This window comes from Oppia nitens, unplaced genomic scaffold (genome assembly GCF_028296485.1).
Source record: "Oppia nitens isolate AA-2021 unplaced genomic scaffold, nextdenovo-longstitch-racon4-pilon3 scaffold4_pilon_pilon_pilon, whole genome shotgun sequence".
Lineage (NCBI taxonomy): Eukaryota > Metazoa > Arthropoda > Arachnida > Sarcoptiformes > Oppiidae > Oppia > Oppia nitens.
The window spans coordinates 7,427,898-7,454,852 of NW_026533232.1; the positions used below are offsets into that span (position 1 = coordinate 7,427,898).

Genomic DNA, 26,955 nt, shown 5'->3' on the forward strand with positions numbered 1-26,955 from the left:
AGCATTTAAAATGTCGTAATGTTTAAACATTCAAATATTTTTATAATAGTTTGTCACAAAAATTATTTTAGAACCGTTTTTTAGGATATAGTTAAGTAAAATTGATGTATTAAGCAATAGCTAGAGTAACTGTCAGTGTTTTTTGCATATAGAAGTGCTGTCAATGCAATGTATATTTCATTCATTTTTGATTCATGTGTTATAAGCAGGGGGTGATTGGGAAGTGGTTTTATAATTGATAGTTTTTTTTCTATATTTTTATACATATGTGAAATGCAAAACATTTACCACTTTTAGAGGTAAACCCATTGTGTTAAAGCAGTTGTATATGAAAACAGCAGCAAAACCGACGGCTATTGAGTCACAGCTTGATATCACAGTCATAGGGATGCCATAGTCAGTGAATGCAAGTGTATAACACATTGGCACTGCACGGGTAGATGACTAGTATATCTGTTTTTTGTTATGTTTTGGTCAGACTTTAGTGCTTCCTTTGCCAACAAATAGCAAATGGCATTAAAAGCAATGAAATGCAAGTGTTTTTGCTATATATTTTTGAAGCAAAACAGCGGCAAAATTAACTGAAACGACAATATAAAGGAATGCAATGAGTCTTCGAGAAAAGGGATGTAATTCTCACTCATATATTATTATGTAGTGTTGTGTAAATCCGCACAAGAAGTTCAAAGAGTATACACTGAAAGAGTCATAAAGAAAAAGTCAGATCTTATATGAGATGTCATTCGTTTCAAATGCAGTCCTAACTTACAAAACATATCTTTAAAGCGGTTCACAAAACATACAGTCATATAATATAAATTTATATACTGTATATACAATAGTACTATATATATAAGTATAAATTAAAATGATGTGAAAAATGTCATCAAATTTTATTTTTCAAATGCAAATTTTTTAACAAAAATTGTTTTTCAGCACAACAACAACAACAACAAATTGTTATAAAAATGTTTTTAAGCTATTAATAAAATATTATTATTTAAAATATGTTTTATTTAAAAAATAATATTTTGGTTTAAAAAAGGATAAAAAATATTCTGTAATAACTGAAAGATGTGTTAATTCTCAAACCATATGAATCCCAAACAAGTTGTTAGACGTATTAAAAGTCAATAGATTTCTCCACAAATTTTAAGTCAATTGTTTTATTTTTTACTCAAATACCGTATATATCATTATTCAACGCAATGTCTATTAATGTCATACAATTTGATTGCAATACGATATATACCAATTCAGTTGGTAAGGCCTATGACTCAGTTATTATGGAGACTATTCTGTATATATTTATATATATATTCAATTCATTTGGTTTTTTATCAAGAATTGAATGACAGTAGAGATTGAAATTGAAATGCAATGCTTTGTAATAATTGTATTTGAATCCTCATAAAACTATAGTTTATTTATTTATAAATATAATAATGTAATTTCTGTTTCCTATTACATAAACTAATCACAATTCAAAAGCTAAACCACACAAACTGTTTGCAATTCATTTCTCAAATAAAAATATATGACAAAAGTCCCTAAATTATGATAAAGTGTTAAATTCATAAATGTTTCCAACAGTTATGGTAGTGAATGAACAATTGTTGACAAATTTATATACAGGTATATATTTACTACATTTTATTGATTAATATTTATATAAATAGATTTTTATTAATTGGAAAGCTTTTTTATTATTTGATTTTATCATTCATTGTTTAAACAATAAAAAGTTGTTTTATATTTAATAAAGATATTGAATTTTTTTCTTTCTTTAATAATAACATTTTTTATATTTATAAGTGATGGACATATGCAATAATAAATTTAATATTAATAATAAAAAGCTCTCAAAATCTATTATACTAAACATTATACTAAAAATATATAAATATATGACTTTATGTGAATATATAAATATCTTAAAATCAATGAACAAAACAGAAAGACTTCTTACTCATACAACACAACAATATATTAGATTATATTATATTCAATAATATGTTGTTTTGCTTTCAACATTCAATTGTCTCACTCTTAACGCTTTGTTACCCATATATATGCTAAATATTTTGCTATATTTTTGCAAATAAGTCACAACTTATGGCATTAGTAAACGTGTGAATAAAAGACATTATAATTTACTTTTATTATTATTATTTTTATTTGATATTTAGCATAAAAATGTTTATAAAGTAAAATAAGTAAAATACAATTACATAAATAGTATGTAAATTTTTAAATAACGTTAGAATTGGATGCATAATAAAATAATATATAAATTAAAAATGTAAATTAAAATGCATTAATACATTTGTGATAATATATAAATATATAAAAACATTATTTATTATTATTACTGGTATTTAATGCAATTTAATTTTTTGTAAATTTTTTTTTGAAAATTATATTTGATTTAAAAATAATTAAAATCTTTATAATAAGAATTTTAAATTGAATTAAAATTAGATACAAAACAAATAGATTTTATATTTTAAAACAATTTATAAAGTAATTAGTCATATATGTAAATATTTCATTGAATAAGTCAAATATATTTTACAAATAATATAATTGCAAAGTTCGGGTCAAAGGAACCGAGTGTCTGAATACAAGACAAACACCATAAGAAAAACTGGCAATTATTGTATATTATATTTAAAAACATTAATTGTAATCAAAAAATTTATGAACATCTAAACTATAATACTATTATAAAAATGGCTAATCATATAAATATATTTTTAATTAAGCAGATAAAGTAACACAATTCATCATCAAGTTATATAAATCATATTTATTGAATATTATAAATTAAACTATCTTAATAATATTTTAAATAAAAATAGCTATTATATTTATAGTAATATTTCAAAAAATTTAAGATATGTTTTTAAATGTAAAACTAATGTTTATATTTATTAGAATAATAAGAAATAATTTGATTTAAGGCAATTTGAGTTTATTTGACCGAATCATACAAAAAACTAAATATATAAAAAATTATGTAACTTTAAATTATAAAAATAAAAAAACTAAAGATACTCCTCGACAACAATTTATATAAAATATACTTAAAAAAGAAATGCTTTTATAGAAATGCCCTTTGGATACAATTATTTTGAAATCTCGCTCCAGTACTGTATGTTATGTACTAGAAATTTGTCGAAACAGCACTCAATTTATAATATTTTATATATTTTTTCAAATATATAATAATACTAGAATTAATAATAAATTTTATCCAATTTACTATTAATTCATAATATATCTTTGTATATATTTATATTATTGTAAATTATAGTAAATTCAAATATATATAATATGTAGTTAAATTATAGTTTAATAACAACTTTATTATAATTTATCATGATTATTTTAGTTACATTAATTACATTTAGTATTCTCTCTCTATCTCTCTCACTCACTCACTCACTCACTCACTCACTCACTCACTCACTCATATAATTCTCAATACATTTGCTCCCTTTTTATATATAAATAGTTATAAAACTCAGAAAATTTAGTAAAATTACGACAAAAAAAAGATAAGCAAAAGCTGTCATTTAGTTTTGAATGATATGCTGTTCTCCGCCTTTATAGCCGACCAGTTAGTGAAACGCTTCTCATATACAGAATATACTGTATATCTATATATGTTGTGTGTGTGTGTGTGTGTATTTCCCATCTGGTATTGTATGCAATGTTTTTGTGATATCAGTGAATGAGTAAATGGCCATCACTTGCCATCATTGGTGAGTGCAATCATATCGTTAGGCATATACACCCATATGATGGTCGGTCTAATGAGACAAACCAGAGATCATCACACACTGCATACACAATCTCTATAATAATCTCAAAGCTTTTGTCTTATTATAAATGCCAAACATGTGATCACCCGAAGGCCTCTTTAAATAATCTTTTGAAAATATTTTTAGTCATCTAAATATATAAAGTCACTGTTTGTTTAAATCATTTATTTATTAACTAATTTAAACTCATAGCAACACAACACAACACTTTCATTTAAAGTTCAAATTTAGTGATAACTCTTCATTTAGTCGCAACCAACTCAACAACTACTACTCAATACAATTCAATGATTGTTATTAAGTATTATTATATAATATATATAAAAAATGAGTTTTTAAGTTAAGTACTATACAACTATTGTTATACAAGTTTGTTACCACGTGTTTGGGTTATAGTATAGACACTTTAAACAACTTTTTATATCTTTATATTAATACTTTAAACCAGTATTTGCTTTATTGACTCTATTTAAAGGGTAAAAATAGCATTTCATGACAAAAAAATCAGTGCTTTACTTAAGAGACAATATTAAAGTTGAGATCATTTTTGATAAATTGACACAAATTACATAACTCTCGATTCACTATTTCACTAATAGTCAAAATATAATAAATGAAAATCAGTAACTATTTGCTGAAAATATAGATAAGTCGTACGAAAAAATCTATTATTGTATACAATACTCAAATTATTGACAATTTTTTTACATTTGATTAAACAAGTAATATGTAAATAAATATAACAATTATAATTGTTTTTAAGTTATTTATTATTAAGTTACTTATAACAACTTATGATAGTCATAATAACAATATTTAAAGTAGAAATCATAAATAAATGATAATTTTTAATGTTTAATTTTATCTATGTAATAAATCTTGATGGTAATAGTGATTTAAAATTCAATAATATATCAAATATTTAAAAAAAATTATCTAATTATTAGTTTTATATAATAATTGTATTTTTAAAAAATTATCAAACAGTATAAAACACATAATAAAATTTTGGTTTAAATATTAAGTGATTATTAAATTAAATTGAATTAAATGCAAACTTCAAGTTTTGTCGTACATATAAAGTCACGTTTGTTGTCAAAGTTGGTGTTAGGCTTTAGTCCTCAGATTTATAGTAATTATGTCGTCTTCCGGTGCTTTCCTCTTATGGGAATTGAGTTGCTATGCGACACATATATCGTGAATCACTATAAGGAAAGACTGCAAAAATGGATAAGAGATGAGTGAGTATTATATAATATACAGTAGTTTTCTGTGACCAGACTTTTGTCAACATTATATAGATATATATATATATATATATAATGTATATCACGATTGCTATGTAATATAACAGTGCGTATGACTTGCAGTGCTGTTTCAATTGTGATTAACCGGAATCTCAATGAAATTATTAGTCCTGAGTCTTCAATTTAAAGTATGAACTAACAGTGATCCAAAATGTTTCATTTAAACTTACCTAGTTTATTTTGTTTGACAAAACATTTTGAATAATTATTTTCAATTAATAATAATACTTTGAAAGCATTATCTAATGTAAAAATTATCAAATTATCAAATTATCATGGTCTATGCATAAGAATAATAGTTTGAATATATATAAAGTAAACTTATCCAGATTAAAATTACAGTGACTTATGCTAAGTGGCCAAAACTGCATACTAATTGAAATGACTGTTTATTTAGTTTGCCAACCAATTTATTTAAATGCTATGTTATTCAAGTTTTAACATCGATAATGTTAACGTTTGATGTTTTTGGTTAAAAATGTCTACAAAAATCAAAGTACTGTTTGCTTTAGAGTTAAACACTTGTATTACTTGTATTAGGGTTTGCATTCATCCACTAAATACATTATATATACAGTTAGAGTCAATACTTGTATTTGTGTTCACTTTTATTTTAGTCTAAGTTTAGTTCCGACTTTAATGAATGAGCAAAAACAATGAGTCTTCAGTAGAGATAATGTCTAATAAAAAAAGAGAGAAGAGATGAGAGAAAATTTGTATTTACTGTTGTTTTTCTGTTCATTTGTTGGTCTCAGGTGTGGACCAACCCTTAAGAAGCTCTAATGCTATGGATTTATGTCTCAAAATCTCTTTAGAGGTTAGCAAATGACACACAAAAGTAGTCTTTTGTTTACAATAGTAAAGAGTTGTCTATTTTTGTGTATAATTTCATATTCTTTTATTTGAAGTTAATGTTAACATAATTTAAAGACATTTCTTGTAGTTTATTAACAATAACTAAAAAAATATTTTTTAATAATTATTAATTACTTTATGGTTTTTATATACAGTATTTCCTTTTAATAATATAAGTTATTTATCATACATTTAAATACTAGAATATTCTGTTAATATATTCTAATTATAACATATTCTATACTTTTTTTTATTATTGCAGTATTTGTTGAAAATAAAACATTTTTTTTTGTATAAATTTGTTTGTTAGTAAAATACATTATATTTATTACTTATTCATATATCTAACTATATCTAATGATTTATAGGTTTTATAACATATCTCTAAACTTTATTAAAGAAAAAAATCACACAAAACTCTTACGTTTCCTTATAAGTATACAATGGTGTGTACTTTATTGTATAAATTAAGAGAGAGAGAGAGAGAGAGAGAGAGAGAGAGAGAGAGATGTATAAATATTTTTTAATAGAAGAAACTTTTCATTTCAATGTTTTTTCAATTGTATCCATAGATACGATGGATTGTCTTATTTTTTATTTGACTGTATAGTATAGTATACATATATTTAGCTAAAAGCAATTTTTTTTATATATATACGTTTTGATGCACGCAAACACCTTACCTACCGATGCCTTTCTGATACATCAACACAACAACAGTAATTATAATAGAAAAAAAAGAATTATAGCTTAAGTTAAATATTTTATGTAATTTTTATTACTATATTATTAGCAATATATTTATATAAAAATAGAAAAACATTTTAATATTTGCTAACTTAAAGTTTTACCGCCTCATTGTCCAATTAAATATACTATTATAACTGAATATTAACTAGATAATAAACAAAACATAAATATATTAATATATATTGTTTTATAAATATAAATACAATATATTATTACTATTACAAATTATTAATATGTATTTTGTAATAATATTAATTAGTAAAGAGCAAGCAACATTTTTATTTAAATGATAGTTAGGTTAACTTAGTATTTCATTTTACCAAAAGTTATATTATAATATATAGTTAATCACTTAAAGTAAATATTCGAGTATAATATTATTGAAATACTTATTGAGTATATACTGTATCATATGATATGAGCTCAAATTGAGTTCACATTTTTAGGCTTACAGTTTAGCTTATATTATGTATGTTTGTGCGGAGCACTGTTTATATTGTGATGTTGCGATATTATTGCCGATATCAGTGGTCCGTGAAATTGTGTGCATATCCCCAGAGACTCAAACTAAGAGAGAGAGAGAGAGAGAGAGAGAGAGAGAGAGCAAAGCAATATTAAGCATTAGTTTTTAAAAAGTTATCTCATTTGACACACAAAAACTAAAAATTCATTCAAACGCGTCAGTCATTCATTACTATGATTTGCAGACAAATCAATTGATAGTAATAAATAACTGACTGATGATACAAATATTGCTACATTTTTTATATGTTTAGTTAAAAAATCATTGAAATCATGGGATAACAAACCTGCAAATCATTACATCACTTCTCTCTCAATTTTTTTTTAATAAGACTATCATTTTGAATGATATTTTCAAAAAATTAATTTTTATTTTACAGGAGAACCACAAAACAACAAAATAAATGATTTACGATTCACTTATTTTGCTCTCTCTCTCTCTCTCTCTCTCTCTCTCTCTCTCTCTCTCTCTCTGTTTATTAGTATTTTCAATAAAATAATTTATATCAAATTAAATTAGGAATTGTATTACTATTAACTAAATAAATTATATTATAAAGTGCTATTTTTATAGCTGTGTTAATATAATTAAATATAGTTTAGTTACTTTTAAAAAGAGACAATTAAAAAGTCATATGTTAATAATATTAGAAAATTAATTGTCATTTATTATAAAGTTTAATATGTTATATTAAATTTAATATATTTTTTAATTGTTTTAATTGCATTAATTATTACATATATAATTATGTATATTATGGTAATAATTTAAAACAATGAAAATTAAATATAAGTATTGATGTAAGCATTATTAAAAAAATATTTATATAAATATATTGTGTCATAAAAGTTGAGAAATTTCTAAATATAAAAATTGTCGAGTTTTCAATTTTTTATTAGGTCTTTATCTATAGTTTTAATTTTTTCTGATTTTTATGTAAAAAGTTTTCTTATTTAAAATAAAAAATGATAGAATATATTTGATTAATGTTTTATAATGTTGTAATTTTATAAATACTTAATAAAAATTGCTTATTAGTTAAGCCAATCGCAAAATTAAAAAAATTTCCAAAATCTCATTCATAATATTTGTATTTACTAGATTTTTAGAAATAAATAATATCTATAATTAATTTTATATTATGTATAAAAATTATAAAAAACTAATCTTTTTTAAATCTTTTTCTACTTACAGGTAAAAACATTTTTATTTATTGTTTTCTAAAATTAGTGATTCAATCTTATGTATGGGTAAGAAAAGTCAATTTAATGCATGTTTTTGAATGCTTTTAATTTATAAAATATAATGCTATTTTAATTTTTAAAAATATAATTAATGTAAACTAAAGACTATTGAGCTAACTATTGCATCCCTAAACCGGATTTATCAACAGCTAAACCACTATAACTAACATCTCTGAATGCATTTACTTATCTAACAATGCATTTCATTCATGTATTGAATGGCAATCATATCACATACTAAACCCTTATTTTATTTTTTAAAAACATAATTTACATTTGAATTTCTCAAATACCATATAATATTCTGTACGTATATAACATTATATATGTATAAAAAGCATAAAAATAAAATACAACCACGTCTTTATTATATGCAGTACGCCATATATACTGTATATATATATATATATATTTACTAAATTACATAATTTATATACATATACTTATAAAATAGCTTTATACTGTATACAGTATATAAATTATATGCAATGCAATATATATTTTAGCGTAAATTTATTGAATATTTATTACGTTAATTGAATTTATTGCCTTTCCAATCATAGTTGGGTTGTATTTATATATACTGTACTTACAAATATGTATATTCATTTGAAATCATGCAAAGCAAAGTAAAATGATTTTTATTGACATTTTATTACGTTTATTGAATACCAAATACAATATTGTAAGTATGGCTCAGTATTTATGATATACTGTATATTTACAGTACAAATGTGAGAGTCTGTTATTATTATTATTACGTTGTGATAGATTAATAACAAGGCTATAATAAACAAGTAAAAAATATATGTTTATGCATAATATTTAGCAAATAATATATACATTGTAATGTATATTAATTATTAACAATATATTAATACAAATGATATTGTTGTAAATTTAATTAATTATTACTAATACTGTGTTTATCACATAAAATATATAAATTTATAAAATTAAGAATAAAACAGTTAATAAAAAACGCTAATATAGTGATAAAAACTTATTAATAATATTTTGATATCAAAATCCGGTAACTATTAGGGGATAGCAATGTTTGTAGTATTTATTGTTTTGTGTATCTGTTTGTGTGATATTTGATGTCTTGTATTTAGATGTTTGTATGTCTCATATATTGGTCAATAAATTTCACTTACTCTACATTATAACAAATATATTTCGGGTTTGCTTTAAGACAAAACACGAAAGCGCGTTAACAATACATTGCTTCGGCAATTGTATTATAAAATAAACATTTCATAACATTATATATAATTCAATGGCAAAGCAAATGATGATATCCAATGAGTCACTTATTTAGTGATGTTTTTATAGCTTATGTTTGCGTTTTGCATACAATTATTGAGCGCACTATTAAATTTATTTTAAAACTTTAATTTCTAGTAAGCTTGCAACATTTAAACATATAAAAATAAATAAATAAACATAAAAATATAGTATAGTACAAGCGCTTAAATTATATATTATAATTCAATTATTTTAAATAAATTATTTTTTAATTTATTAATTGCTATTGTAACTTGTAATAAATTTTTATAATTCAAATATTTTAATATTTTATTCTAGTTATAAACATTAAAATTAATTGTTTAAAATTATTATTATTTTGTTTTTGAATAACTAAACATTTTTTCAAATGTCTTTATTTTTTATATGTGAACTACAAAGTGTAAATGTAAAATACATTATCCATTTATTTTTTAAAAACTCAAATTGAAAAACTTTTTATTATAATATATAATGATATTACAAATACTATATTTTATGAAATGTTTGAAATGTGTTCGAGTTTGAGATAATCCCATGAAATTCATTGCCAATTATTTGTGTGAAACATTAGTTTTTTATTTTGTAAGCATTTAAACATAGAAATAGAGTAAATTGAATAGTGATATGCAATTGATGTTGAGTTTGATTGCTATCAATGTCTGCAAAAGTTTTAGTGAGAGTTGAAACTGTGTTGAGTTATGTTTTTATATATCAACTATAGTTAGATAGAGAACAATACATTGTAAGGTCATCGCAACTAAATAACATTACAATCTAACTGAGTGTCCATCACAAACATTTAAGGGCACCGACACTATTGGGCAAAAGTGAAATAGTTTGAAATACTATAAAAGCTTATTTTCAATGTACTCTATGACAAAACTATCTTTATCTGTGATGATTGTGACAAAGAAAAATAGCCGTTCCTAGTGTTAGCATCTGTTTGCTTCTCAGACCTAACCATACCATATCCCAGTCACTATATATACAGTATATATACTAAAAGTGGAAACACATACATTATGACTGTCTCATAAGACTTACATAGAGAGAGAGAGAGAGAGAGAGAGAGAGAGAGAGAGAGAGAGAGAGAGAGAGAGAGAGAGAGAGAGAGAGAGAGAGAGAGAGAGAGAGAGAGAGTCAAAGTAAAGTATTTTGAACCATAGTCTCCATAAGCTTTCATATAACAGAATCCCTGTGTTTCTCCCCACGAATATTCTGTGGAAATATTGTTCTCTTTTTTTAACTTTTTTTATATTTATTTGATTTGTTGGGAAAACGCAAACCTAGAGTACTATACGAGTAAACTACAGTATATAAGATCATGCTTTACATAGTTTATACATATATTATCAGTTTGTGAAAAAAATTGAAAATTTAGTGGAGTTAGTGTTAGTCTGTTTCAGTTGAATGAACTCCATATTTCTAAGTCATGGCATACGTTGGGCACAAAAAACAATTGCCATTAGAGTTGGTCTAACATTATATTCAGTCAGTTATCTTTGTCACCCAAAACTATCGTTATATATAAAATTTATTTTTTTTTTAAATCTGTTAGTGTTTAGAGATTTACAAATGTACATATCATTTGCTTTAATAGTATATATATATATGTAATTGTAAATAATATTGTCTGTAATTAAATTTACAATATTATATTATAGAAAATTATTATGAACTAAAAATCTTTACAAATATAAAAGTAGTTAACTTTAGGAATGATAAGCTTATCATTTGTCTAAACAATAGTTGCCACTATATGTGTGTTAACAATATCCAAACATTTTATTATTATATTATCAATAGACAGTCTAATCCCTTAGACATTGTTATGAACAATATAGTTGATGGCTCACTATTGTGTCTCAACAGTAATGTAATTAACTCTCTCTCTCTCTCTCTCTCTCTCTCTCTCTCTCACTCACTCACTCACTCACTCACTCACTCACTTTCTTTATTTTTCTCTTTCTTACACACATTTCCTGAAACCTAGTTATGCTCTAACAGTTAACTGCCAGTCCTTTAGGTGTCCAAAAATAAGAAAAAGCAAATGTAAAAGTATTGTATATTATTTGATGTTTGTGTTTGTATGTGTCAGTTGACTCCAAACAACAATTTTATTTTTGATTACATACAATAATGTATGGGTAAATACAAGTCATCATAGTTAATGAATAATCAAATACAGTACTAATAAAATATTTTGCAGATATTATAAATTTAAAAACAACAAGAATTCAAGAAAATTATTTAAAATATAAACTATTGTAACAAATTTTAAGATAAAACAGTAGTTTATAGCCAATGCTGTTGATAGCAATGATGTCTGTGATGACAAATAATCACTAGTCTTATCAAAACAGTTATCAAACTAAGTCATTGTTCTGTCATTCAAAGTCACCATTAGATGTGACACTCATATCGCATAACACATACAGACATACAGTGCTCTTCATCTCTGTGTTTATCTCCTGTTTTCATACACTTTATATGTGTGTTCACTCTATTGTTATCATTCATTCAAACACTTTAATCGCTACACATATATACACACATACAACACAATCAGCACTGATTGAGTCTAACGTTTATATATCATTATAATGTTATGATATAAAAGTGTTTTCAAAATACTCCAATCATTAAAAATATAGTTTTTAAAAATGCCATACAATATACAAATGTATTATTTAAGGCAATCTTTTTCATCCAAAAACTTTTCCCCTTTTTTTGTCGGTCTCTTGACATACAAAGAGTAGTTCGTTCACTAGAAAGGGTGGTCTACTCTATCCATTAAAGCCGTAGTCTATATACTATATTACAGAAAAGTTTGCCAAAAGTGTGTGTTTGCATGAATGAAAATAACACTAACGTTAAAGCAATGTTGTCTTATATAACATATACAGTAAGTTATATTATGATTGAAATGCATTGCATTGTATGTGAGATGTCGGCTAAAGTTTATGAGAAACACATTTGAATAGAGGAACCGACACTTCTCTACACTTAATGTTAGAGTAACAGTCTTAACATTAACACAAACACACACATACACACACATACACACACATACACACACATACACACACATATACACACATACACACACATACATACATATATATATATATATATAGTACATACACACACATACACACACATACACACACATATACACACATACACACACATACACACACATACAAACATATATATATATATAGTACATACACACCAACTCACTCACTCACGCAGTCCAGCAGTTATATTGACAATATTATTGCAATACATAGTTATGTTTTGACAGATTTGTTTGACATTTGAGATATATATTTGCCTTTATTTTACCCTTCATGTATACTATATGTTGAAATAATCACTTTTATTAATATATATCACATTATTTATTATATAATTTATATTATTCTTACAATATTATTCTTATTAGTCTATGTATAATAAATATATAAAAATGCAGTATACAGTATAACATATTTACAGTACTTTTATATATAAATTTATAAATAACTAGTGATTTATTATACAGCATGTACTGCAGTTTAATTATAAATACTATCAAATAAAACTTTTATAATATATTTGCAAATTTAATAACTTATAAATTATAATAAATTTTAAAGTTTTAAACTTTTATTATTGACATTTAAAAACACTTCAAATAGAATAAATTTATTTAATTGTGATTATATGATAAAGTTATAAAGTTAATTGAATAAATAAATTAAAACAAACTTTTAAAAAATGAAAAATAGTTTTTTTTAATTACAATGTTTCAAAAGTTTTAAAAATTCATTAAAATTCTTATGTATATAAATTATTAGCAAAATCCTAAAGTATTAATAGAGTGAAATTAAAAGTATTTAATTTCAAACTTTTTAGTTTGTTATTTATTAGTAATCAATTGTTTTTAGTGGTTTAGAAAATAAATGACAACAATTTGGTGTTATTTTTATGTAAACTTATTGAAACAAGTTGTATGATTATAAATAATTATCTTTCATTAAATCACTTAATATAATTAAGCTTTTTATATGTGTCTAGAATTGAAGTTAAAATTACAATTAAAATGATACAAATATAGCCTAAAATGGTCAACAAATTAGCGGAAAATAGCGCACAAATTAAGACAAATATATAAATGTTTATGTATTACAGTTTGAATGACTGTTTGGGTGATTAACATTAAAATTGCAGATATTTTTCTGTTAAATAACTTCTAAACCAATTCATTAAAGTCGAGAGCTATCTCTCAACTAAAATGTTTGACAAAAATTTTTGCTACTTTTTCATCATTTGTTTAATTTGAGACCAAAAATAAAACTAATGGTCATTCAGTGGAAAGGGATTGCAATAAATTTCGATCGATTTGGTCGACAATTCTCTTAATTACTTGAAATGACTTTTTAAAAAGTATGCACTTATAATACTATATTGTATTACAATTGTTTGGCACCGTTTGGTTTCCACCCAAAGCACATGTATATCATGTTATATAAGCCGTGGCTTTACTATCTATAATCCATGAAAAGCCATTACCAAACAAAATCGTGAACAACGATGCTATATAATGCAAACATTAACTAATAATTAAATATAATAGTGAAGTACACATTTGAAACAATTTAGTTTATAATTAACCCAGTTCACTTGAAACATAGACTAGATATTTAATAAAACAAATTATTATTATTATACATCTACTATCAAATTCATTTTGATTTATGATTATTGTTAATTATATTAATTTATTATTTAAAAAACTTGAATTTTATTAATTTAAAACATATTTATTTAATAACAAAATTAATAAATAATATCTTTAAAAAGTCTTCATAATATTATTAGAATACAAATATGAGAAATATTTTTACTTAAATTTAAATAATAAATAAATTAGAAAATTGAAAAATATAACTTAATTTAGGATAATATAAAATATAGTAAGAAGAAATTGATTTCAATTAAACAATAAAATATATATTTAAAATAAAGATATATTTTTCTAATGTACATTAAAAACATTAAAATTTTTAATATTAAAAACATCATTTAAAACTTTAACATTTTGTATTAGTTTAAAATTTTTTTAAAAAATAAATAACTAAAATGTCAATATATTTGCGACAGAGAGAGAGAGAGAGAGAGAGAGAGAGAGAGAGAGAGAGAGAAAGAGAGAGAGAGAGAGAGTTTTATATAAAGCAATAGTGCAATACAGTATAGTAACTGCTGTTTTAAATAATGACTGATTTGATGAAAATGTCAGTGAATTAGAAGTGAGAAACAAGAGTAATGTTCTTCAATAACAAAAAGTGTTTTTACTGTAATATTAGAGAAAAAAATCTTATTATTAGTTTGTGTACATTAAGTATATATACTATATATATGTATATATTACTCATTGTTATGCAGTCTAAGTTGTTATTGCTTTTGTAACTTTTTTATACAATAATATAGTACTCTATTGTTTGACAAAAAATACTCTGATTTCTAGTAAAATGAAAAATTGACTCAAAAGGCTATTTAGTAATAGTGCTAAACAAGTTGTAATATACTGGTTAAACGGGAGAAATATGATTAACAATTGTAAGCATCAGTTATATTTATTATACTATATATATAAGAAAGAAAGAGAGAGAGAGAGAGAGAGCACTTGTCTTTCTAACCCCTCATTCAGTCATTCACTCAATGTTTTGTGTAAATTGAAAACTTTTATTTTATTGTATTGTTTTTTAAGCAAAAATAAAATGATTGAATGAATAAATAAATGCGCGAAATATCAGTCTCTGAACAGTATTTTTCACTATTTATCTGTCAAAATGTTGTTTTCTCTAACTCTCCATTTATTTCACATAATTTTCTTTCAATGTTTGTATTTTGTGTCACTTTTATATATTTCAAACATTATTATATATATTTTTATGTATATTAAAATAATTGCATAAATGCAAAAAAGACAAACTTTAGTTTATTTATGAAATGACTAAATAAGTACATTTAGTGAGAGATACTATAGTATAGGGATGTGCTCTCAATCACATGAAATAGTGTACACACCATCATCTCATTTCATTGTCGGCAATGGTGTGTCCAAATCTAGCTGTGCGTGACTTTCTTTGCTCTATTGGTTTTATTAGTGAAAATATAAAAAGAGTGTACACTGTATTAGACAATATACTGTAATAGACTAATGTTTTTTCCTATCAGAGCACAGGTGCACATGGAGGAGACGCACTGTTAGCGCCAATACAACAATATCATTGAATAGTGCATACTATACAATATGTCTCTTTCTCTTCTCTCTCTCTCTCTCTCTCTCTCTCTCTCTCTCTCTCTCTCTCACTTTGAGTAAAATATGCAATTCTAATAAGGATAAAGTTTATTTGAATTGTCTATTGTTTTCAATTGACTTTCAAATAGACATCTGAATAAATGAGACGAAAATTTTTGTCAAACAGGTTAACAAATGCTATTTATTAAAATCACTATTTATTAGAGAATACTATTGTTTTAAGTGTACAGTAGATGTACTTTCTTAACAACAACAACAACAACTTTGCTAACAATGAATTGTTTTATATTAAAGAGAAATAGAGTAAAAGTTTTGGCAAAAGAGTACTTTAAATATATATATATACTGTACTATATTATAGATATAGCGATTGTCTCACTCATTGTCTTTAAATGGATTTCAATGAATCTTTTAGTAAGACATTTGAGACAAAACAAAGAATTCATTACAAAAAAATAAATGAAAACTTGAGTTTTTTTTGGTGATGAATGCAATAAATAAAACGTTGAATACCAGAAAGTTTTTTCTAGACATAACAGATCACTGTTTAGAGCACTGGTAGATGAAAGTATTCAACACTGCACAACATATACCATAATACAAAACACAATATATATATATATATACGATCTGTCGGATCGGTTTTTGCTCAATTAGTTTTGTCACATTGTATTACATGGTATCAGACTATTGGCTTAACAGTTGCCGTCAATCATAGTATCAGTGCTAACAATGTTGTAATGTATATATAAATTTATATGAGATGCTGTGATGACCAGCAATATTATGACAAACATATTCATTATTTTATTATTTCACATACAATATCATTATTAGAATTATATAATATTATTTATTTCTTAGACAGTTTAATACATTTTTGTCATATTTATCTATTAATGCATTACATTTATTATTTGTTTATTCAAATAATCTATTTTTAAACTATATTAATAATAATATTAATATCAATATTGCATTTACGTAGTAATAAAATTTTGAGTTTAAATAAAATAAATATAATTTGTAATGATAATTACCATTGCAAAGTAGGATTGTAGATATTTTTGTAAATTTAACAATATTTTCAAATAATACTATAAAAACATGTACTTAAAGAACATAAAAAATAGTTAAATTGACTTTTATATGGAGTTTATATGTGTTTGTGTGTATGTATGTGTGTAAGTGTGTGATGAGCTATAAAACTATTATGAATATGCTATTGACCAAAAATGATGGGCTATGAGAGGCTATAATAGTCATAATAAATAGAAAAATATTGAGAGAGAGAGAGAGATATTAAGATAGATGTGAAACATCAGTCACTACTAGTACTAGTAATCAGTTAGGACTCGACTCTCAACTTTATAGGCTATAAATTGTTTGTTTGTGTCAAAATATTTTGCTTTTTTGACAGTAACTATAGAGACGTGATTCACGAAATGCCGACTATTAACACATGCATATTGTATGTATATACTGTATAAATATATAATATATATATATATATATATAGTGTACATTCAAATATATATTTATGTATAATTATAAAAATATTGCAGATGTTTGGATTGAGTGTTAAATAAAAAGGTAAGTGGTGTGAGATAAAGCACAGCACTGTTAGTTTATATACAGTCAGAAAATAGTATTAAATAATAGAGAGAAAGAAGATATATATATATATATATATAGAGAGAGAGAGAGAGAGAGAGAGAGAGAGAGAGAGAGAGTGAGTGTGTGAATGAATGAGTGTATGACATATTTTACATTGTTGTAAATGTGAGTCAAAATTAGTTTTTTATATAACTAGTTATGCACTTAATATTTGTAGGTTTTGTTTTTGTAGAGTTACTTAAAAACATAGTTTCTTTTATTCAATATATTTCAATACATTTATTATATAACTTCCAAAAACAACAATTTTATAACTAAGCTCTTGTTTGACTCTTAACTCTGAAACAGATTTCAATTATAATACATTAATCTTATTCTCATTTTTATTATAAGTATTATTATTCCGTTTCTGATACTTATTTTTTTTGTTAATATGATGAGAAAAACAATGTTATGTATGTTATATTTTGGGAAAACTTAACTTAACAACACATTGAACTATTTAGTAGTATGGAATAAGTATTATATATATATATATATTATGAATGCAGTATATAAATATATAGTTAGAAAAAGGAAAATTGTTGAGAAATGTAATGATATATTTTTAGTATTACACTAAAAACAAATGTATTCAAGTTAGCTTAAAAATGTAAGAGGAAGTGAGTGAGTGAAAGAGAGAGAGAGAGAGAGAGAGAGAGAGAGAGATAGAGAGAGAGAGCTCATTGAAGCAATTCATTAAATATTGTAAAAAAGTTTTTTTTGTGACTATTTTTTAATGAAAGCTTGAAGGCCTCACTCATAATATATAAAAACTATAAATAATAATAATAATAACTTATGTTTAATTTATGTTTTTTCATCTCTATTTTTGTAATAAATATTTCCATACATTTGTTGGACAAAATTTTCAAATCACTTGTTTTGGGGAAGATATTAGACTTAAAAAACAATTGAATCGTAAATTTATATTTTTATAATTTATTAAAATAATATGCATTTCTTATATAAGATATCAATAAAAATTCAAAAATAATTTATATTAATTTGAATTATATTTATGAATAACATATACATCTACTGTGCTATCTATACAATGAATATACATTATATAAATCAAAGCAAATTTATTTTTTTTACTTTTCTTAAAGTTAATCACTCGAAAAGATATTAATTGATTTATTCAAATGTAGAAATTTATTTTAAAATTATTATTATAGTATTGATGATAGTATAGTAATCACATCATAAACAACAAAAAAACAGCATCTATATTGATTTATAACATTATATTATTATAATTATAAATAAATCTTATGTAATTTAATATTTAGATATTATGCTTTAATGTATTTAATGTTTTAAAATATTATTTGAGTAAATATTAATATATTGAAAAATAATTTTCAATAATTTAACTATAAATAGAGTACTTTAGTTGTAAATTTTATTCTATAATAACATACAGTAGTAATAAATTGTGCCCCTTAAAAGATACTTTGTTGCAATATACTGCTAAAAATAGTATAAAAAGATATATATATTATTATTTATAAACTTTATTACTATTATTTTATTAATTATTAATTAAAATATTTAAATTAATAGTGTGTTGAGTTAACACTGTAATATTCAGAACATATATTTATGTATTTTAAAATATATCATTTTTAATGTTTGGATATTTTTATACAAAAGAATTAAAATGCATTAAAATAAATCCTAACTTTAAAAAAATGAGATTATAGTGTGTATGGACTATAGCAGCAGCAGCTGACACACACTCACTCATACTAACATTTATGGGGCACTCAGTTTAGCCCCGAGTAAGTTGTATGTATGTATGTGCTATATGTATATATTTAAGGGTTTGGATCATATGGGTAATAGTAGTGGGGGTCAGTCTCCAAATGGCATTTGGCTCCGGTATATATAAAAACTGTTGGCATTATTGTATGATCTCTCATACTCTCGCATGGGTTGCCCTAATATAACCATATGATTGATGGCACTTTGATGAACACTATGTGCTGCTTATAAATCACTGGTAGATTTTTTTAGGCAAACCGTATGAGTAACTGAGCTATGGCTAACAGTTGCCGGCACTACGTATGTATTTATTCAAGAAAACTTATGGTAATATAAATGCCATTTCAAGCATAAATATATTGAGAGATATACAAAGTTTTGAAAATATAATATAATTTTTCAAAAAAAAATTTAAAAAAAATATACACACACTTTAAAAGTGAAGTTTAATAGCTTTTTGTTAAAAATTCAATAAATTTTTCACTCATTTTGCTCAAAGTTGTGATTCATATAATTTTTTTGTGACACTTTTACTAAGAGTAACAACTAATTATATATTGAATTGTTATTTTAAAATTAAACACTGAGAAAAACTTTTTAATCATTCATATAGAAACATATATATATATATATATATATTTGTTGCTTATATATTATAGCTATTGTATTAATGTATAGAAAATTATGATTAGTGTAGTATTAGCTAATAACAAAGCATTGATAAATAAAGTATTGTATTAAAGCACTAAACGCAGTGCACCGTTAAAAATGTTTTGTTTTTAATTTTTACTGTCTTTTTATATGTGATTTTAAATTATAACTCATTGTTAAAGTTTTAGGATTTTGTTTTAATGGGCTTTTATAGCAACAGAGAGATTATATATCATATATATATATACACTATATATATATATATATATATATATATATATATATATATATATATATATATATATATATATATATATATATATATATATTTGTAACAATCTTTGATTATTTGGATCACTCTTCACTCTCGCACTCAGTCAGTCATAACCCATAGCACTGATAGTCTGTAGTAAAGTCTAGTAATGTCTTATAACAGCAAATTTGTCAGTAAATGCATTTAATGGGTGATAATCAAAGAGAATGAAAAAACATTGATTTCATTACTTCAATCAAAATGAGAGGTCTGTCCTATGAATTGTAGTTTACTATAAGTTTCAAATAAATAGACTGAAAGAGGAAAAACTATAGTATAGTTGAGTTGTAGTTGAATTCATAACATAGTGTACTATATATGTGCAGTACTATTACATACTGTTCCCCCACCACTTTCTTTTTAACCATATTAAATATATGGCAATGTTGTAGTACTTAATCATTTGACAAAAATCAATTAGAAACGAGTCTATGACTATCAGCTTCTCATCTCTTATTGCCTTTCAGTTGACTTAACTCAAGCATTGATACCCAACGGTCTATATATTTGGCATAAAAGTTTGATTCTCAATAACAATAAAATATTAGTTTTAAAAAATAAAAACAATTCAACTTTTAAGTCAATATTTTATTTCTGATAACTACGCTAATAATAAATAGTATATTATAGTCAATGTTCAAATTATTATATTTAATAATTTGTATTTAGCAATAAATCTAACAATTTATAAAAAATAACAACAATTAATTATCAATTGTTTATGAACAGTCTTAAATAACAAATAATTTTGTAAATATTAATTTTTTTTATTAATTATCATCAATTATTAAAAATGTTATTTGTAATAATTTTATTTTTATATTATATTAAATAATGATTAACTTTTTAATTCCATCAATTATTATATTATATATATAATTAAATATAAATATCTCTTTGTTTATACAGTACAGTGTAATAGACACATGTTTTCTATTAAATACTAAATTTTAAAAAGCATTAATATAGTTATTTCATTTTTATAGTTTAATACAAAATACTATATTTATTATATTGTAAACTGCATTTAATTTGATATTATTAAGAGTTAACTGAAATTGTTTTTCATTAGATAAATGATTACTTATATTATATACAGTATATATGAGTCTTATTACTAGTCATTAAATATTATGTTTTACTTTTTTTGCTCTAAAATAACTTTTTAAAGCCACTCCTCAAAGTAATGATAATAACAATAATATCAAGAGTTATGATTTTTAATATATATATATCATTTTTATAAATTATTATTAGTTTTGAATTTTATAATAAAAACGCAAAATCTCTTGATATCTACATTATAAATACATGTTATAAAATATTATATAAAATACGGTTATGAATTACAATTATTTTATAACAAGTAATTATCATCAAACTAATTTGAAAGTCAAAATATATATAAATTATATTTATAGAAAATATTGAAAAATGGGGAAAATTATTGTCTCTTAATGTATTTTTGAATTTATGTAATAATTTATATTATTTTTCGATAATATTTTATCATTGAATTTAATTTATTAATTTGATTGCCGACACACAAACATATACACACCATTGGAAATTGACTGTAATTAATATTATGAATACATTACTAACTTTTATGTCGTTTCTATAGAAACTTTCAGATACCGGTATATCATATAAAACTAGTTATTTAATACTACTATAAAAAACTGCATATTATATTACTATTATATTTAAATATATTGCCATTCATTATCTATTTCAATCGTAAATAATAAACTTTTCATTTATTATTTAATTTATATTAATGTAAATCTGTTTAATAACAAAAACATTCTTTAATTAACACTTTGTTAATAAATATATAAACTATATATTTAAGTAAAATTTATGACTAATATATTATTGATAACTAATAATATGCAATCGATTTTTTATTTAATGAAATTTTCCACACACTAAATAATAACAATTATAGTAAGAAACAAAATAATTACTTATTTCAAGTCCTATTAAAATATATGCTAAGTATTTGTCGATTTCAATAATTTCTAACAAAACATTTTATTTTGTAAACACTTATGTTATAAGTAATAATAAAAGTAATAATAATGCTGACATTAAACTTTTGTAACTCAAACTAGCAATTATTTGTAATGTTAACATAGGTATTAAAAAGGACATACATTTGTAAAATCTATTGTCTATTATAAAATTGTATACAATTGTATACCTCAACATAACAACAAAAATAATAACATTTTTTTTTATTCACTTGAATATAGAGAATAACTTATATTTAGCATATTTTTATTAAAATTTTTATGTTATACTGTAATGTATTTAAAAAGTCATACTATCTTATTATATTATAAGTAAAATAGTGCAAATATGAATTTTCTTGTAGTAAATACAATAAAATATATAATATACGTATATATTATTGAAATACAAAACAAAACAACATAAACCAAATGTTTTTATGTATCCAATATATATATTATATATATTATATATATAAATATGTTTGGTTTCTCACATTAAATTATGTAAAGAATATGTTTGAAGTAATTTCAAATTCTTTGTTAAAGTATTTTATATATTGTTTTGGTTTTATTGTATAACTCTGTCCTCCGATTCTTTTGAAAACAATATCTGCTTATTATGCCGACCACAGCACCGGTGTATAGCATTTATTCTAACCTTTAATGGCAAACCTATTGCTGACATGAATAAAAAATTGTCAACTAAAAAATATATCAAATATATATTGTATATAAAAGCAATAAGTTGTATGTTATATGTTATATGTTATACATTTGCATCAAACATACACACAATTATAATTGTATTCAAAAATACAATTTCATTGAAACTTTATTTGTTTAAACTTTGCAATAGTATTTTTTGATAACAATATATTATGCAATATTTTGTTTAATATACTGAGTGTACCCATGCATAACTGGCTATTGATAAAAAATTATTATTTTATATGAGGCATATTTTGAAAATATAAACCTATCAATCAGTTTATAAATTATGGTCTATAAACTATATAAGCAAACAATAGTTTTTTAAAATATAAAAATAATGCAAACTAAATAGCAACATTGTAGTAAAGCATTAATTATTAAAATACATTATCGATCAATCATTTTACAAAAATATACATTAATTATAATTGCATACTAATAGCAAATTTGATTTTATTTTAAAAATAGTAATTTTATAATCATTATGGATTTTTAAAATGATCAAGACATTTTTCCATAAAAATATTTTAACAGCAAATATGCAATTTTATGTAACAATTTAAGTATTTTAAACTTTCAGTTATATATAAACTTTATTCTTGCAAAATGTTTAACAAAACAAGTTTGAGAGTTATGAACATATATTAGAAACAAAATATGCAAAAAATTGGCCCAAAAATAATACAAAACTCATATAAAATACTTTATAAATTGTGCTAAACATAAACATATTTTGTGATCTTAACTCAATGGCTAATGGCTTTGATATAAAGCACTGGCAATCGGGAAAAAAAAAGTTTTACTACTACTCTATGCATTTGCTTGTGCTATAGCCCAACGGTGCCAAACAGTTATACAGTAGTTTTGGTGGTAGTAGTAGTAGAAGTAGTGTTCAGTATGTGCTGGCATACAGTTCACACAGATGTTGCCATAAAGCCAATCAAATGTCGATCAGAATATTGGGGGGACTATAAAGGCATGCAAACTGTATTAGAAAAGGGCTAACAGTGCCTAACGGTGCCAATGATGAAACATCAACAAAAAGCAAGCAATTCTTATATATATATATATATATTGTAAGACTTATAATCATTGCAAGTGTGTAACAGCATTAGCAGCACCGGTATTCAATGCCTTGAAATTGCATAGAAGGTAGTTAAGCAATCAAATATGATATGACTAACGGTGTTGTTATGTTGCTAACTGTTTTCCTCTAAAAGTTTTTCAGATGACACACAAATATTCTGGTGTTTACTATATTACTATATTTCTTATTGAGTGTTGATAACAACATACATAACACACATACACACAAATACAGCATTTAATGTGTGCCCAAAACTCAAAGCACCAGTTCCTTTGAAACAACAATATTGTAAATATATATTTATATATCTATAGAAAAAGTTTTTGGATAGCAATTGGATGTCACACCAGCTGTCAGATTGTGACCATATATGCTGTATATTATGAGAGCATCTTTGAATTAGACCTACACTTCCTCTATATATATATATATATATATATATATATATATATATATATATATATAGTGACCCTAATTAATGGCAACAACTCTTATAGTTTTATTATATTAATTTATAATATAACTTGTTTTCAATTTCAATTAAATATTATATTATGATAAAGTAATGTAAGTCACTATAATAATAATAATAGTAATGTGTTTTTGTGATTTTCTATTTATTGCATTTCCATACAATTTACCTGATAATAGGTAAAATGCTAATTAGTTGTACAATACATATGTATACGTAATAATAGGTTAGAGTTGCAAACACACATACATAATGGGCCATAAAAATAGGGCAAAAACGTATATATACAGTATATATATATAAATTTATAAATATGTTAACGCTTTTAACATGTTGTCGATAAGTATGCAATCGGATCGATGTTTTTAAGCAAAAGATCAATACTTGAATAAAAAATCTATAAACCGATTGTTTTATTATTACACGAGGTTTACTAAATTCCTAATGTTTAATATTGTTGCGGTTTTTTTAATGTTGCCCTATCTTTCTATTTCTAAATAAATGATTTTCTCTGACAATATAATGTTTATTAAAAATCAATTAATAACGAATATTTAGTTATATAATGCAATGTATTCTCAATTCAACAAGTATTTACATTTTTAGTCAAATCATTAAAGTTAATTAAAATATCACTAAATGCTTTTAAACAAATAAAATAATTGATTTTTTTTTGTTATTCACTGATTATTAGTGAAACATTTATTGCTGATTATGTATGCCATCAAAAAAAATTATATTTGATTTTAGACTATTGTAGTGCCATTGCTTTTGTAGTGACATAGAGGTTGCCAATCACTTAGATTTAGATCCAGTCAATTAGTTGATAAAAAATTTCACAGCTTTTTTAACTACCATTGACTGGATAAGCAATTAACAAAACAAAACATAAGATAACTATTGAGACGCAATCCTATATTTGTCTGTCCCATTGCAGAAAAAGAGATGAGGGCTACTACTGCCAGTGCCACTACCAATGCTACTACCGGTGCAGCAAATGGTACTGAGAGACCACTACAGACATTCAATAATCATACCTATGATGGCATCAAAGAGTCAGCAGCATTGGTGAGGGAGAAGCGCACGCAATACAGGGGACAGCAATCATACTATCATTACCAATACGAGCCATACCGTTGCTCTAATTATTACGCACCGGGAGCTCCTCATATGGAGCAGTCATTTATGTGAGTCATATAAATATATAGAGACTATTGTTTTAAAAAATAGTCACTTTTAACAATAATCTAGTAGTAGTTAAAACACAATTAGCTGTTTGTAGAGTTGCCAGCACTTAGACATTTAAATTAGTTATATATAGTCATAAATGTAGACTTAATTTTTGGGATATCATTTACAATGGATTTTCTCTTTATTTATTATAAGGGATTGCGTCTCAACTTCACTGCTAAACAGGATTAGTTAATGACAAATGGGATTATAGTATTTATTAGATAAATAAATTTTTAACATTCAATGCTTAGAAAAAATAACTTTGAAAACAATTATACTTTAAATATAAATTAATAGATAATATATTTATTTATAAATAAAAATTGTCAGATAGTTAAATACTATAAACTTTATAGTTATATTAATTAGTAGATTTTGTCAATATTTAATTAAATTAAAATTCACATGCTTAAATTTTATATTTAAAATAATTTTGACTGAAATTTATACAAATATATGAATTCAAACACATATAAAATTAATGTAATACAGCATATAATGTGCTGAAAAAAAACTTATTTATTATTTTCTAAAACTCACGTCATTTTTCAGCAACAAAACCAATTAATGGAAACTTTTTTCTACAAAAAAAAGTTAATTATATGAAATTTGGACAAAAAATGCTAATTAATTTAATTTCATGCACTTTTAATGAAATATTAAATGAAACTATTATTTGCTTATTTAAATTATTAATAAATTATTTTCTTTCGACATCTTTTTGATGAGGAGAAGTGTAGTCAAAAAAAGTAACTTAAAATGTTTTTTATAAAGTTTCTTAACTAAACTGAACTTAATATCAACTAAAAAAATTTAACTGAAAAGCTATTAACACAAGTGCTTAAGTAATACACAACGGGGCAAACAGTCTATATCAGTATATTTCTAACAAAATTCAGGATTTAATGATAGTTATATTAAAAATCAAACAAAATGTC

At 23.5% G+C, this 26,955-nt stretch overlaps 1 protein-coding gene across 4 annotated transcripts in view; it reads left to right on the top strand.

The window, feature by feature from the left end:
* Positions 1 to 26,955, top strand: part of LOC128959549 (hepatocyte nuclear factor 6-like) — a 41,664-nt gene that overhangs the window by 8,432 nt on the left and 6,277 nt on the right. For 3 of the 4 annotated variants that reach the window (XM_054305527.1, XM_054305529.1, XM_054305528.1), the window contains one exon: positions 25,722 to 25,971. The exons of the other annotated variant lie outside the window; for it this stretch is intronic. In XM_054305527.1, the coding sequence (XP_054161502.1) occupies positions 25,722 to 25,971 (250 nt within the window). The remainder of the gene's footprint in view (positions 1 to 25,721; positions 25,972 to 26,955) is intronic. 4 annotated transcript variants of the gene reach the window in all.